Source organism: Sitodiplosis mosellana, unplaced genomic scaffold (genome assembly GCF_009176505.1).
Source record: "Sitodiplosis mosellana isolate CC-2019 unplaced genomic scaffold, AAFC_SMos_1.0 Smas_scaffold_3, whole genome shotgun sequence".
Classification (NCBI taxonomy): Eukaryota; Metazoa; Arthropoda; class Insecta; order Diptera; family Cecidomyiidae; genus Sitodiplosis; species Sitodiplosis mosellana.
This window is the reverse complement of record NW_022595246.1, coordinates 9,266,144-9,281,042: the sequence shown is the minus strand read 5'-3', so window position 1 is coordinate 9,281,042 and position 14,899 is coordinate 9,266,144. Positions and strand designations below refer to the sequence as shown.

Genomic DNA, 14,899 nt, shown 5'->3' with positions numbered 1-14,899 from the left:
CTTTGAAGGCGACATGGATTTAACGATCGAACAGGCACGTGCTTTGGATACGTCATCACGAAATGGATTAATCGAATCTAGCAAACGATGGCCAAACAACCGAGTTTTCTATGAAATTAACGACGAACACACGATGGAAGAACTGGTTGAAATTGAAAGAGCAATGCAAGTAATTGAATCGGTCTCATGCGTTCAATTCAAAGAACGTACCCATGAGCACGGATATATTGTATTTGGCGTAAGTATGCTTTCAATTTGGGAATATTTATGCAATTTCTAACAAATATGTAATTTGTTATGTGTTGAATAATTCATTCATTTATTCCATTCATAAGTTAAAAAAAAGTGGATAGGCTTTGATGAATCTTGTCATTGCTTCAGCTTCATTCTATTTGTCAGGCATCAGGATCAGGCTGTTCATCTAAAGTAGGATACCATGGCAATGCACAAACAATAAATTTGGCTCCAAAATGTTTTCAACGTTTCGGAACTATTATCCACGAATTATTGCATGGTGAGAATTATTGTTGGAGATTTCTTCATTTCTTTGGTAGATTATGTACTATATTAATTGCCCAATGATTCAGCTCTTGGATTCTATCACATGCAAAGCACCCATGATCGTGACGATTATATAAAAATCAATTATGAAAATATTCGAACTGGCATGGAGAGAAACTTTAACAAGTATGACTTGCAAAGGGTCACCAATTTTGGACAAAAATACGATTATGAAAGTGTAATGCATTACAGTGGATATGGCTTCTCAAAAAATGGACAACCAACCATTGAGCCGTATGTAAGTGAACGTGATTTCTTCTTTGTTGTCTTAAATACGACTTTCGAATAAACCTAATTGGATCGTTTATTCGGTTTGAATAAAATGTTTTGTATTAATTAGAACAAATCATACACAAATGTCATTGGACAGCGAATTGGAATGAGTAGCACAGACATATTGAAACTAAATATAATGTACAACTGTAATTCTCTAGATGAAACTTATGAATCTGGGCCATTTTGTACAAGGAATCTCAATCTACCAATGTGCTTACTAAAACCGAGTACTTGACTAAAACTCTTGTCCAAAATAGAATGAACAAAAATTGAAACAACTTTTATTTAATAAACTTTTTATGGACATTTATTTAATATCAATGACTTTTTTTTTCGTTATCAAATCTTAGCTAATAATTGAATTCATAATTTCAAATTTTGATAACACTCAAATAAAATAGGACTTTTATAATTCTAATTCTAATCGTTGGAAATCTTAATCAACATCATGTTCTCAATTAGGAATTGGGTAATTACAATGTGAGGTAATATTTATCAATTAAAAAAATACTGAATATGTGTCACATTTCTTTGGCTTCACTTCGATGTTTCGATTATCGAATTTTTTTTTACATAAAAATCCTCCAACTTCCAATCAGTTCAAGTCAAATGATTGCCTTGATGTGCCGAATATGGTAAAAATCCTTGATATCGGTCGGGTGGTGTTGTTGTTGGGTTGTGGCTCTTTTGACACCCTTTGCGATTCGATATCAATTTTCGAACGTATACTTTGCATCATAACCAATTCATTCCTAGTGGCCTTGCGTAGCATGAATACAATTAGACTGACTAAAATCGTTGCGACTACGGTAGCTGATAAGCATACGACTAGTGTGAGAAACCCATGTGGACTACCGTCAGTCGACACTCTTGCCACTGAAATGAAAAGAAAAAAAAAATTAAAAAATGAAATAAAAAAAATTAATTCAGCACAACACTGAAATGATTATGTTCTGTTTTGTGTGTGTTGCTTAAACCAATTTAATCGAGTAAATAATTTAAGCGTTGTGTGTGTGTGATAAGTGACTCTAATCTAATATCACTGACCTATGGCGTAGTATTTTACGATGAATGTTCTTGTTGCGAATCAAATTCGCAATGGAACTTGCCACAGTCTTGTTTGTCGCTTTGTCCTAATTGAACCACTGAACAATGGTCCATATCATCAAAATCGTACTATTTTCCATAATTAATTTAATTCTGCTATTAGAATTTTGCGCTGGTAGAAGTAAGTACATAATAATTTCATGGCAAAGCAAAAAAAAGTGTTTCAACCGAATTCGAAATCATTTTCAGATGTGAATGAGTGTTCTGCGGTGCCATCGGATGATATTTGTTCATTTGGTGAAGGAAATTGGGTAGAACGTTGGTATTTTGATACCAAAGCAAGGAAATGCGAACACTTTCTCTACGATATTGAATGTGGCAGTAGCAACGGAAATATTTTCCTCACCAAACATAAATGTGAAGTAAAATGCTTGTGATTATTGATTGTAATCGCCGCTTTTCTTGGAATTATTGCGTATCAACGGCGAAAACGTATCACATTCGAATATTCCAACGAGCAAAAATTGTATTTCAATCAAATATGCAATAAAATTGATTGTAAAAATTGTTGTTCTTGATTTTACGTCGAAAATTTTCCCAACATCAAAGCATCATCAGCTGGGTTGTTTTTTATTTCGCTCAACATTTTGTGCGTTGTTGTTTGCTATTGAAATCAAGCGTACAATTTCAGTTTTTATCAGCTAAACTGGTTTCATACAGAGAATAACCGCTTCCTCACTGGCTTTTTTGCAGTTTCTCACGTATTGTGTAATCAACGAATGACACAAGTATGACAACATAAGAACGCTTTGTGCCAGTATTCACCAGACAGTCAAAAAATTTGCTTATGTTAGATAAGTTGTGTTGAGTTCTGGTGTTTTTATTTTGCTTTGCTGTGAATTGCTGTAATCAGACGCATTAAAAAAAAATTTCTTTCTTCCCTGGTCTGTGTCCATAGCGTGAGAATTTTTTACATTTCATGAAAAAGAAAATAATGATAGGTTATGGTTGCTATAATTAATGGAATTGATAGGTGCGAGTACTTTTTTACTCTTAACGCTGGTATTGTTATCATGACAATGTGGAAGCGATTAGTATCATGTGTTGTGTGATTCACCAGGGGAAGTGTCTACTGTCTTCGTGTGACTGTGTATCGCGAATTTAAGTATTTCTCATTTAATTACACCTGCACCCACGATTTCAGCCACTTGATTTTTAATATTTATAATTTTTTACGATGAAAAATGCAACCATTTGAAAGAAAAAAACCAAACATTTTTAATCCAAAAAAGCGAAATAATAAAAATTTGTAGATCCATTTTCACGACCATTGGTTTGAATAGAACTGATGAGCCACGATGTGGCCACGAAATATTCGACCACGTTCCCATTTATTGAAATTACTTAATTCAAAGATAACCCATTTTATGTGATGTTCAAAACTCGAACATCACAATGCCATCGCATCGATAATGACCGCAAAATTGGAGACAATAAACTTTATCGATTGCGTCTGGGTAATGCAACTCGTTTACTCCAAAATAAAATGAAAATCGCTGTATTTCTGTAAAAGTCATTGTAGCCAAGTTCAAGTCTGTTGTGCCACGTAACAAGAATAATAATGAATGTGCAGCGTTACACAATTGCATTTATAAACATATGTTTCAAGCACCTTTTTTTTGCAATGTTACTTTAAACAATGCAAAGACTTCCAATGCATATATCAAGTTTTTAGTGCCATTCAGCAAAAGAAAAAGAGACAGACTATTTATTTAGCTGGCGCACATATGCCTTACATTACAGTGCAAACCCGCACTAACATATGAAATCAATGCACAGAGTTAGCGCATAGCAGGTAATCTGATTGTTTTTGAAAAAAAATAATATAAAATTGCATTCATGAGACTGCATTTAATGGATTAGCTCATGCAATTTCCGCTTTATTTTCATCCATTTTAATTTCTAATTAAATTAAAATTGATATTTGCATGTCCAAATGATATGGTTCTAAAATGCACGTTTTAACGGAAGAAATGGCTCAATCCTCCGAACAATAGCAACAAATCTCGCCACTTCCTTGCATTCTATCGCTCACTTTCAATTCGACGCAGCAACAATTTGCAATTGTAGCTATTTTTACGCCTTTAATCCATTCTATCCATTATCAGCGGTAAATATTCCATATGCATTCATTTACAGCGTTAATAATTGCAGCCCGAACCGGCGCATTATCATGAATATGTAAATAGTGTCGGATTCAAAGGCGAACACAATTTCGGTTTCATTGATAACCACAGAAAATTTCCATGGCTTACACAAAAACAACTATTTTTACGTTTTTGCCTGCAATTTACTTGCTTCGCTGCATTTCTTCAAAAATAGAAGGTCAACACTGGTAAAAGTGAAGTTAATGCTCGCATTTATGGACACATTACCATAAATATGATCCAAATTTGACGGCATTTCGAGTATGTATATCGAGGTGTTATACCTACAGCGCGTGGGGTAAATAAACCTTGCTCTTGAATTAGTTTTATGATATTTATGGTGCTTTGTTTTAATTTCGAATTTAAGTGTCTGTTGTATATATTTATTTGCCTTGTATTCGAATTGTTATCAAAACATCACCTGTTTTTTTTACTGCAACGAAAGAAAACTATAAAAACGAAGAAGGTGTGCAACAAATGGCATTTTAATTATTTATTATCAGGTCAAATTTTCTATTTTTTTTCTGTTGTTTTTACTCCCGAACAGGTTTGTTCTCCCGAAAATAGAAAATAAAATTGTTATTGCCACATACTTTAATCAATACTCCAGAAATTTGCAATGAAACGATAAGAAATTATATCATTAGTAACGTGACCATTTTCTATTTTTCTGAGTTTTGTTCCGCTTTTTGTGTGTTGTTTTTATCAAGATATAAATTTTGTTTGCGAAAAAAGTTTAAATGGTCATTTTCTTAATCAGTTGAAAGAAAAAAATTCGGCGGAAATAGCGGATTTTGCCCTTTTTCACATGATCTATTTATTAGGTAATGATAATTTTTAGCCTGTAAATCCCCAAATTTTAGAGATATTCAACGTAAAAACGTGCTTTTTTTCTGTACACAAACATGTTTGTACTCTTGTACACATACAAAATTGCATCACATTCATTTCAATTTAATCGCGTCTATTAAACTAATTTATTACAATTTCAATTGGACATTAACCGAAATATGTACATACTCTGTTGATTAGAAAAACAGATTTATTATCCAAAATGTTCGGGCAAACCGAACGAATGAATCATAAACATGTACGGGACTACGATGTGTTCATCACACGTCCCTCACTTTAACCGAATCAAATGTGATAATTAAGTTAAAGTGTTGCACGTGATCGACGCAAAAAGTTCCTACAGTCCGCCAGCCTATCGACGGATTTTACGGAACGAATTTGCATGTGGTTCGTCAATTGGAAGATGACCGGCTCACATGACGGAAATGAGGCCGTTTGATAAACAAAATTGTTGAAGTGTTTCATGTGGTTCTTCATTGATTGTTTACAATGTGATTGTCACATGCTGTTGATTGAGACAGTTGGTATGAGAAACGGTTAGCCAATTGCCAAGAATCCTGTCTCTCTGTTGCCAATCGATTAATCTGTTGCATTACAGTCGGCGACTGACAACTGGAGAGATTTATCTTGTTAACAACAAACACTACGCTATCAATTCATTTGCGTTCACTTTTGCACTTGATTTGTGTTTTTTTTTTCTTCTGTTCGTTCGTTTATTTGCCATAATGGAAAACGTGTGATTGCACGTTCAGAACTGTTTGAGCTGCACGCATAACACTCGGCGATCTCCGTCTGGGAGTCAATCGGAGCAATGAACATGACTGAGAATTTTTAATGATCGATGTCCAAAGATTTTCAATTGAAATCGAATGAGCACGAGTAAAATCACACAATATCTGTCTACTTTCGATATCGCTGACATTGAATTAGAGAAAAATTTCGACATTTTTCTTCCCCAATTAAATTTCGAATTAAAAAAACGAGAGAAACAAAAAAAAAACAGAACAATGTGGAAACGTACCGGTTCCAAAATCATAGCGATTAGGATCGTTGATTAGTTTTTCCATAGTCGTATCGTGTAATGTGATAGTGACGCTATTGGCTTCAATGTTGATAACAAATCCACAATTTAAACCACCGATCGTGACCACTGTTTGCGATCAACTGACGAACAGCCCGCTTTGTTTACTGCAATAAATGCGGTGATGCCGTTTGTTTTTATACGTCATTCGTGGGCTATTTTACTTTACCGTAGTTACTGCCTGTATTCATGCTGACGCTGAGAGTGGTGCTTTCAGTACACCTACGAGCATATATTACTAAAGAAAGCCGATTCACTCTGAAAGTGGATTAAATGTCTATATTTACATTTTTTTCTGCTCTTATCGCACAACTTAGAATAAATTCCAAGAGATTTTTTTTTTCATTGTTCTGAACAACATCTAGAACACATTTATTTTCATTAAAATTTCTTCTAGAATTTCTGTTGTTGTTCATATAAACATACATATAATATGGTTAATCATTTTGTTTTGGGTGAAATGGAAATTTGAAACGAACGTGATAAACAGCAGCGAACTTAGCAGCGAATTATTTCGCAACGGTTGTTTATCTTCAATTTCAATTCATCTTGGTCATATACGTATCGGTGAACAAAAAACGTGTACATTTTTCCAATTCCCACGAATGCCCTGTTTGAAACTTCTGGATGATTATGACGTCCGGCTATAATCGCACTTCTTTTTGCAAAGAACATTTGTTCGCATGGGACAGCAGACGGTTGTTCGATTTGAGATTAGATAATACACAAATTTATTATCGATAGAAATTTGACGACGCTCGTAATTTGAATAGGTATACACTTATTGGCACAATTGATTGGAAAAACAATGAGAAAAAATGAAGAAAAAAAATTAAAAGAAATAAATAAAACGCCGGCGCAATGCATTTTATTTGAATTGGTTTTGCGTTTTTTTCTGCTAATGTTATTTATTCATTGGAATATAATTGAAGTGTTGGATGTTCATGTTTTAATACAATAGAAAGGGGCATTTTAGAAAAGTCATGATAAACATTTGTCATGTTTTTGATTGTCAAATTGCTTAATTTAATTGAGGTATCTACTGTTGTCGAGAACTTATATCTATTAAACAAATCAAATTCGGTTGACTCAATCGCGCCATGACAATTTTCATAAATAAATAGTTGGTTGATTTAAAAATGCTCAAGCAGTGTATCGGTGTGTGAGTCTCAATTCAAATTTGAAACGAAAAATCTCTCTCAATCTAACACCCGATGTCGGTAGTACAGATCTCGTATACACACATTTTGATCGTCTATGTGTCAAGCGAACGAAGTGTCAACATTTAGTACAGTGGAGAAAAAGCAAAAGCAAAAGCATAAACAATGCCATAGGATTGTCTATCAACGCGATATTTTTAAGTTTTTTTTTTTGTTTTGAAGACAATTGCACAAAGTTTTTAGCTTAAAAAATGAATCGAGATGATGTAATACCGCCGAGTCCGCAGTTGAAAGAGAAAAAATCGCGTTCACGGTCGAAAAACTCCAAAACATCATCTCGTCAGAAGAAACAACCTCGTTCAATACTGAGTTTACGGATGAAAAAATTACAAGTTGCGGCCGCCGAAAATTCGAATGTTGCTGGGTCATCGAGTGGAGCAAGTCCGGGAGAAAGTCATGGTATGCAAGTATGTGATATTTACGCAGGTATTGATGATGTGTCGGCTGAAGAGAAAAACCACACAATATCAGTGTTGAGTGGTTTTGACATTCTGGGACAGCCAAAACTCATCGAACAATGTAACCGATACGATATGACACAAGCACGGAAAACGGATACGTCACAGCGATTTTCACAAACACGCCGTTTGATTTCGCTGAAAGAGCTATTGTCGTCACAAGATTTACCACAATCCGATACGGAATCACCCGATTCGCCATGCGCACAAGGTTTGTCCAATTCGGGCATTGAAAAGGAAGCCAGAGATGTGTCGTGTGAAAATTTTCATTTTTCCGAGTGGCCACATCCAATTTGCAACACACCAAATCAACCATCAAATTCGAATCGAGTTCTCAATTTATCGCTGCAATCTGTGAATGAATCGCTTTGTTCGGTGCATTCAAATGACAATCAACAACAGCCAGTTTCTGCTGAGCAGCCACAAATCAAACAATCAACCACACACAATGAAATGAATGCTTCATCTTTTGTTCAAAGCATTTTGGATGATTTTGACAGTGGTGACGATTCAAATCAAGAGGTTACTACACAATTGCCTCCGCTGTGGTTAGTTAGGCGAACTAAAAGGAAAATGTACGATCGAACACGAGTCGCTCGAGTGAAACAATTGCTGGATGATTCTGATATGGGTTTGAATTTAAGTTTTTCCTTTCGTCAAAATCTAACGGATCTTGCTACAGGTCTCACACAATCGAATTCATGTGACTTTGTTTCCAAGAAAGATTCACTTCAAACGATAACAATTTCGGATAACGGAGACACGGACACAGAACAAATGTCAATGGTATTTTACCTATTTGTGCATGATCAAAAGGATGATTTTCTAAATGCCGATGGTATTTTACCAAAGGAAAACGTTGACAATGACCAAAAAGAGATCGCTGATGATACACCGTGGAGATGTCCAAAAGAACGAAAACCACCAAAAGAAAATGATCCATCAATTCATTTGTTGAATTTGGAAGATGACATTTTTGCAAACATTGAAACACCGAAAGCATCAGCACGGTGTAAAGCGAAAAAACCGAATTTAGTTTCAACGCCTCTTTCGACATCAACAAAAGGGCGTTCTGGAGACTCAGTGATGTACACAACACCGTCCACGTCGAAACAGGCCATTTTGAGTGAACAGAGAATACCAAAACGATTGCACTTCGGTGCTGAAATGGTAAATCATCCTGAATCGCCTGCAATGGAGGCCTTTAAGACGGCTGCGTCAACATTTTCCGGCTTTGCAACGGCACGTGGTAAGACGCTTCAAATGTCGACCGCTCAAATGAAACGAACCGCTGCCATATTTGCCGATATTGATGAAAAATATAAGGAAATCGACCCAACTTTAGAGGAAGTGCCGAGTGCGAAGAAAGTCAAGCATGGAGGAGAAATGGTGCCTGATTCAAATCGAATCAGTGATCCTAGTCGAATGAAACCAGAACGAAATGTGATTGAGCCCAGCAATCAACATCAAAAGTTTGGTGGTTTTGGAAAAGCAAGTGGCGCTAGTACAAGTGTGGCGGCTACGAAGAAAGCATTAAACCTTTTTGGAGAAGATTTCAGTGATTTTGGATTCAAGAATCAGCCACAATCAAATTTCAAGCCATCAAATGTAGCTGGACCAAGTGGTTTGGCTGGTTTTGCCACAGCTCGCGGTTCCAATATCAAAGTATCTGCCGATAATATGCTAAAATACGCAAACACACTGAAAGAAGTCGACCGTGGTGTGCGCGAAGAGTTTGGTATCAAAGAGAATATCAATTTAAATGATGAAAATTTGTTGTGCAAAACGCCATTGGGTAAATTAAATCAGCGAACAAATGCTTTCGCCACTAGTACACCAAACCCGAATTCAATGGCTGGCTTCAAAAATTATCCACCGATCACACCGATTACTAAAAACTCAACCACTCATGATGTCTTGTACGATGATAATGATGAACTATTCAATGAAATTAGTACGCAACCTCAGAAGTTGGAACCGGCCATTGCAAGCAATAACACGTCTGTGAATTTGAACGATACATCCGCCAGTGATTTTCAGCTGCTCAATGTCAGTGTCGCAGGTGTTAATGTTCTGAATATTCCAGAAGAAATCAAATGTGAACGAGAAAAAGCCTTGAATGAACAGCAAGTTGAGTGTTTTAAAAAACCGAGACCAATTCGGCCACTCCATGGTTCAATTTGGATACAGCGATTATTGGAGCCAGTGAAACTTCAGGAATTGGGCCAACCAAAAAAGTGCCAACGCGATGAATTGGAACGACTTGGAGTTCCAGCGAATATCATTGAACTGAGTGCTGAGAATGTGCTGCAATTCAAATTCGATATGTGGAAATTCTATTCGGAGGAAGAGTGCCATACGAATGTCGACGGAATCATTATGTCGGATGAGATGTGCTTGATTATGGATGGAAATTCGCGAGTTGGAATCAAAGAATTGACGAGCGCATTTTTGAATTGTCCATCAGTCGACCCAACATTAGTGCCCGACCATTGGATAAAAAATGCCATAAAATGGATCTTTCTCAAATTGGCCAGCTACGAACGATCGTATCCACACCAGTTTTCAGGAAAATCTTTGACACCGGAAAATGTAAGTAACTCATTTGGTTGAGAGAAAGAAAACGAATTTTGCTCAAGTAAACCGATGAAGCAATTCTAATTTTCATCCTTGTTTTATTTCAGGTTTTGGTCCATCTCAAATATCGATACGACCAAGAAATTGACAACGTACAACGGTCGGCAATTCAAAAAATCGTTGAAAAAGACGATTCAGCTGCCAAACGAATGGTGTTGTTTGTTAGCCGAATTCTCGACAATAACTTGGCCTGCACGCTTGAGCTAAGCGACGGATGGTATTCGATAAAAACGAGTGTATTGGACGCGGTTTTAACCCATGCTGTAATTAATCGCAAAATTGTGATTGGTACGAAACTAGTCATTCAAGGAGCTGAAGTGGTTGGATTCGAAGAAGCGTGTAGCCCGCTTGAAGTAAGAATATCTTCTATGGTTCCCTTTCAAAATTCAAGTTTTCATATTTTCCTGTTTTTTTTCCTTCTTTTTTGTGTGTGTCATCAATTCAGTCTTTGATTAAATGGTGAAATAAATAATAATAATTCTCTATTGTAATTGTCATTGTGCTCTATTTTCAGATGCCCGGTTCAGTGGCGTTGAAAATACAAGCGAATTCAACGAGAAGAGCCAGATGGTTCGCTAAACTTGGCTTCTGCAAAGAAACATGGCCATTCGCCATATCGTTGAATTCTGTGAAAGGAGATGGTGGTGTTATAACACGGATGAAGGCATATGTACTTCGTGTTTATCCACTGGTTTTTATGGTTAAACAAAAAGTTGAAGATGGACACAAAACAGGTAAATATTTTTTTCGGATGGTGAACTATAATTTCAATCAGAACACTAATTACACTTTCAATACTACAGTGTTCCGATCGAATAAAGTGGAGCAACGTCAAAATAAGCAAGACGACAAGAAGCATTTGGATATTATCGAAAAGCTATACGCTGAAGCCAATGCGGAGGTTGAGAAAGAATACGAGGGAAAGCGAAAGAAATCCAAACGAAGATCAAAGCAAAAGATTTGTGATATTGAGGATGGCGAAGAGCTGTGGAATTACTTGGAGGATTCGAACGATAGTATAGAGGTACGATCAGAAGAGATGGGAAATGATGCAGGGAATCCATTTATTTATTTTCCATTTTATTTCTTTTTCATTTCCCCAACAGATGGATTTATCAACGACTCAAATCAAATTATTAGAAGATTATCAGACGAAACTCAGCGATGAGAAGCAGAACAAAATCAAAGCAATAGTCCACGAGAAACTGATTGCAATGGGAAACCCAACTAGATCAGTATCGCTACAAAAACTGCGTTTAATTGATGCAACTTCACCGTGTGCAACGAAGTCAGCGATTCTATCAATTTGGAATGCTGGCGATGCGTACGCTTCATTGCGGGAGAATACATTTTTGGATCTTCATAATGTCACAGCAAATGGAGTGCGTGGTAAAGATCTGCAATTGACGGCCAGTAATTTTACATCGATTCGACCTGTTCAGTTGAGTCCCTTGTCTTCGCATGCTACATTTGCGCGCAAATTGACTCCCCTTGCTGAACTCGATCCATATCGTTTTCATCCACATTTCAACGAGTTTGACACGCTTGGTTTTGTGCTGAAAGTCGAAGATATCGTGCCAAATTTTCCGTTTCAATCGGTGTTCATTGTGGATGCCTTTCGAAATATACTTTGCATAAAATTCTGGGGTAACATTCAACAGCATGCCTATGATGACATTGTCAGAGTGAACAAATTCCTAGTGATAAGCCAATTGGAATGGAGACCACACAATCGATTCAATCGAACTGGTGTGACACAAGCATTTGTCACCGAACTAACAACATTCTCAGAGAGTCCAAAGTTGGCTGAACGGTCATTGGCACTAGATGATTTACGTGAAAAAATCGAACAAATGGATATGAATGAGTTTATCGAAGGCTGTTGCAACAAATTGGGTGAGGGAGTTCATGCGAATAAAGAAAATTCAACGTCAAACATATCGTCAAATTCGACTTTGAATCAATCAATGGTGATTCGAACTGGAGCCATAGCATCGCCAGCGATTCAATCGCCAACAGTGATTATGCAGAAAGTCGATCGGCTTCGACACGTTGGAAGTCCGCCTCCATTCAGAAGCTCATATCTACAAAATGGTCAAACACCAAATGGATCACGTAAACCATTCAAAACACCATCCCGAGCACAACAATCAACATCGTCATGACAAACCATTGAACATTGTCATTTCATAAACCTTTTTTTTTTAAAGATTCATACTTTTTGATTCAATTCTCAAGTTGAAAAAAATTACTATATTCAAAGCGTGATACGATTTATTTATTTTCTTCTTTTTCGTTATCGATTGTTGATCATTACAATTTTAGTCATATCATTTGATTAGCTACCGAATAAATTTAACTTCACGTTGAAGTTGTAACGAACTAATTCGCATGAGTTTGCATTTCAATTGTGTTTCAAAAGTGCAATACTTTTCATTTTGACACAAAACATTGAACATAACCTCCAAGTGGCATACAGTATTTTATCAACTGGCGATCATGTCGGACGAAGTAGCATTGGCTCAAGCCGCTGTACCAACCGAAGATACCATCTTTGGGAAAATTTTACGCAAAGAAATCCCATGCACATTCATCTATGAGGATGATAAAGTAAGACAATTGCATTGACATCATCGATATTATCTTGTTTGACAGTCGCATTGCTATGGTGCATTCCGAAACAAACAAAGCGATTTTTATCATTTGCAAACAATGTGAAGAAAAATTTACGTAACAATGTGATTCATCCTTTTTTTCTGCAGTGCGTGGCATTCAACGATGTGAATCCACAAGCGCCAGTTCATTTCTTGGTTATTCCACGTAAGCCAATTTCGCAACTTTCAAAGGCACAAGAGGAAGACGAAGCATTGTTGGGTCATTTGTTGTTTGTTGGCCAAAAAGTCGCTGCTCAAGTTGGATTGGAGAATGGTTTTCGTGTAGTTATCAATGATGGCAAGGATGGTGCACAATCGGTTTACCATTTGCATCTTCATTTCTTGGGCAAACGTCAACTCAAATGGCCACCAGGCTAATTTCAATCAAAACTGGAGAACATCACATACCAAATGCATTTGAAATTGATGCAATTAGCTTCAACCGAAGCCGATAACTTCAATAAAAAAAAAGGAAAAAATCATTTAAAAAAACATTGTCTTTCATTTTATTCAATTTTTTCTTCAAATTCTTTAGCTTAAATACAAATAAACAGTTGATTCAACTAAATGACACTGTCCGACGATGTGGGTCGGTTAGCTGGTGCATATGACGGCGGTGACATGCTATATGGTGCATATTTTCGCTTATCGTTTCCCAGAGATTCGTGTTTGGAAAAGTATTTACGTTCGATAACCTTATCAAAAAATCGATTCAACTTGGCCGAGTTTGTTGTACCGGTTGCTAGGCTTCTTGCTTCATGGCAGTTCAGGCAAATTACATCAGCACCACATTGCTCGGCTAAAATTATGGAAAATGTACAAATTAATCAGGATAATGTGTATGGTCACGACGGACTTCGCACTCGGACACAACAATTGCAACAACGATTTCAATATTTATTGTGTAAAAGAAAATTACCAATATTTCCACCTCGATTCAGCTCTTTGATACGCTCTTTATCATCCACCATATCGGCTTTGGTTCCAACCACAAAAATTGGTATCTGAAACGATTTTAACTGAATTTGTTTTTGGTTGCTATTAAGAATCACATGAATCACGCTCATTCTACTTTAATCCCAATCAAATATGAAATCCCTTCAAACCAAACCGACAATAAAACTGGAGTTGAAAATCGGTACCTGTGTCGATCCAAGAAAGCATTCGGGGTCAAAGTCACTATCACAACTATTTGATCGATTAATGTCTTTGCCATCTTTGTTGATAATTTCGTAGAGCCATCGCTGTAGATTGTCGTGACTTTTGCGATTTGTGAGATCATGCACGAGTATAATGCCGTGTGTTGGATTATAAAAAACGCCACGCGTATTTTTATGACTGATGGAACCGCCTATGTCGAATAATTCAATGAAAAATGTCTGCTGTTGATTCGTTCCTTCTTTGTATTCGTGAAGTTTTACTTCGACAGAACAACCGATGGTCCAGCCGGGCGACACTAACGCTTCATTGTGTGCCATTAAATGAACGAGTGATGTTTTGCCAACACCTAAAATATTTCACAATCACAGTAAACATTTAGTATTTTAGACGAAATACAGGAATAATTGATTTCAATGAATTTCAAAAATTATTTCGATTTTATTGTTTACCTGAATCGCCGACCACAATAATTCGTACTTTATCTAACGAAGCCATCTAAATATATGTACAAAATAACCGAAGAATTCAACAGTAATTCGTTGAATAAACAGAAAAAAACCACTTTGCCAGCGTCATGTGTCCGGACGATTTTATTTGTGTATTGAGCGAAACAAGCGCATCTGTCATTAACGTGTCACGCACACCAACAAACGCCATTTGACACACATATGGACAATTTGCTACATAACATGTAATACATATTAACAACGCAATAATAGTATACACATATGCTATGCACGCTTAT

At 36.5% G+C, this 14,899-nt stretch overlaps 5 protein-coding genes and 1 long non-coding RNA gene across 7 annotated transcripts; 4 read left to right on the top strand and 2 right to left on the bottom strand.

Moving 5' to 3' along the window:
• Positions 1-3: 3 nt before the first annotated feature.
• Positions 4-1,123, top strand: LOC129566281 (zinc metalloproteinase nas-13-like). The gene is made up of 4 exons (XM_055442070.1): positions 4-238; positions 400-514; positions 588-799; positions 902-1,123. The coding sequence occupies exons 1-4, from the start codon at positions 14-16 to the stop codon at positions 1,070-1,072; spliced, it is 723 nt and encodes a 240-aa protein (XP_055298045.1). The 5' UTR covers positions 4-13; the 3' UTR covers positions 1,073-1,123.
• Positions 1,092-6,100, bottom strand: LOC129566285 (uncharacterized). The gene is made up of 2 exons (XM_055442076.1): positions 5,965-6,100; positions 1,092-1,713 (listed from the first exon to the last, which is right to left on the bottom strand). Exons 1-2 carry the CDS (start codon positions 6,008-6,010, stop codon positions 1,433-1,435), a joined length of 327 nt encoding a protein of 108 aa, XP_055298051.1. The 5' UTR covers positions 6,011-6,100; the 3' UTR covers positions 1,092-1,432.
• Positions 1,873-2,449, top strand: LOC129566287 (uncharacterized). The gene is made up of 2 exons (XR_008687722.1): positions 1,873-2,065; positions 2,134-2,449. It is a non-coding gene; the product is annotated as an uncharacterized LOC129566287 (long non-coding RNA).
• A 164-nt stretch (positions 6,101-6,264) lies between the features above and the next one.
• On the top strand, positions 6,265-12,725 carry LOC129566276 (uncharacterized). Its single transcript, XM_055442062.1, has 5 exons — positions 6,265-10,294; positions 10,387-10,692; positions 10,854-11,073; positions 11,143-11,363; positions 11,446-12,725. Exons 1-5 carry the CDS (start codon positions 7,436-7,438, stop codon positions 12,502-12,504), a joined length of 4,665 nt encoding a protein of 1,554 aa, XP_055298037.1. The 5' UTR covers positions 6,265-7,435; the 3' UTR covers positions 12,505-12,725.
• A 63-nt stretch (positions 12,726-12,788) lies between these two features.
• LOC129566284 (adenosine 5'-monophosphoramidase HINT1) lies at positions 12,789-13,485 on the top strand. Its single transcript, XM_055442075.1, has 2 exons — positions 12,789-12,949; positions 13,102-13,485. Exons 1-2 carry the CDS (start codon positions 12,839-12,841, stop codon positions 13,369-13,371), a joined length of 381 nt encoding a protein of 126 aa, XP_055298050.1. The 5' UTR covers positions 12,789-12,838; the 3' UTR covers positions 13,372-13,485.
• LOC129566280 (rab-like protein 3) lies at positions 13,473-14,783 on the bottom strand. Of its 2 annotated transcripts, none has more exons than XM_055442068.1 (4): positions 14,604-14,783; positions 14,136-14,500; positions 13,913-14,012; positions 13,473-13,792 (listed from the first exon to the last, which is right to left on the bottom strand). In XM_055442068.1, exons 1-4 carry the CDS (start codon positions 14,647-14,649, stop codon positions 13,557-13,559), a joined length of 747 nt encoding a protein of 248 aa, XP_055298043.1. In that variant the 5' UTR covers positions 14,650-14,783; the 3' UTR covers positions 13,473-13,556. The 2 variants fall into 2 exon arrangements, with proteins under 2 accessions (XP_055298043.1, XP_055298044.1); XM_055442069.1 differs by having other exon boundaries at positions 13,913-13,997; positions 14,604-14,782.
• Between the last annotated feature and the right edge of the window lie 116 nt (positions 14,784-14,899).

What these genes read in the sequence shown, in the direction of transcription:
- LOC129566281 (XM_055442070.1), top strand. Translation starts at nt 14, where the DNA reads ATGGATTTAACGATCGAACAGGCACGTGCTTTGGATACGTCATCACGA. An exon ending in ACGGATATATTGTATTTGGC is followed by an intron (nt 239 to 399) that starts GTAAGTATGCTT and finishes TCTATTTGTCAG; the next exon opens with GCATCAGGATCAGGCTGTTC. An exon ending in AACCAACCATTGAGCCGTAT is followed by an intron (nt 800 to 901) that starts GTAAGTGAACGT and finishes TGTATTAATTAG; the next exon opens with AACAAATCATACACAAATGT.
- LOC129566285 (XM_055442076.1), bottom strand. Translation starts at nt 6,010, where the DNA reads ATGGAAAAACTAATCAACGATCCTAATCGCTATGATTTTGGAACCG. An exon ending in TCGCTATGATTTTGGAACCG is followed by an intron (nt 1,714 to 5,964) that starts GTACGTTTCCAC and finishes TTTTCATTTCAG; the next exon opens with TGGCAAGAGTGTCGACTGAC.
- LOC129566276 (XM_055442062.1), top strand. Translation starts at nt 7,436, where the DNA reads ATGAATCGAGATGATGTAATACCGCCGAGTCCGCAGTTGAAAGAGAAA. An exon ending in AATCTTTGACACCGGAAAAT is followed by an intron (nt 10,295 to 10,386) that starts GTAAGTAACTCA and finishes GTTTTATTTCAG; the next exon opens with GTTTTGGTCCATCTCAAATA. An exon ending in AAGCGTGTAGCCCGCTTGAA is followed by an intron (nt 10,693 to 10,853) that starts GTAAGAATATCT and finishes CTCTATTTTCAG; the next exon opens with ATGCCCGGTTCAGTGGCGTT.
- LOC129566284 (XM_055442075.1), top strand. Translation starts at nt 12,839, where the DNA reads ATGTCGGACGAAGTAGCATTGGCTCAAGCCGCTGTACCAACCGAAGAT. An exon ending in TCATCTATGAGGATGATAAA is followed by an intron (nt 12,950 to 13,101) that starts GTAAGACAATTG and finishes TTTTTTCTGCAG; the next exon opens with TGCGTGGCATTCAACGATGT.
- LOC129566280 (XM_055442068.1), bottom strand. Translation starts at nt 14,649, where the DNA reads ATGGCTTCGTTAGATAAAGTACGAATTATTGTGGTCGGCGATTCAG. An exon ending in GCTTTCTTGGATCGACACAG is followed by an intron (nt 14,013 to 14,135) that starts GTACCGATTTTC and finishes AAACAAATTCAG; the next exon opens with TTAAAATCGTTTCAGATACC. An exon ending in GAATCGAGGTGGAAATATTG is followed by an intron (nt 13,793 to 13,912) that starts GTAATTTTCTTT and finishes CCATAATTTTAG; the next exon opens with CCGAGCAATGTGGTGCTGAT.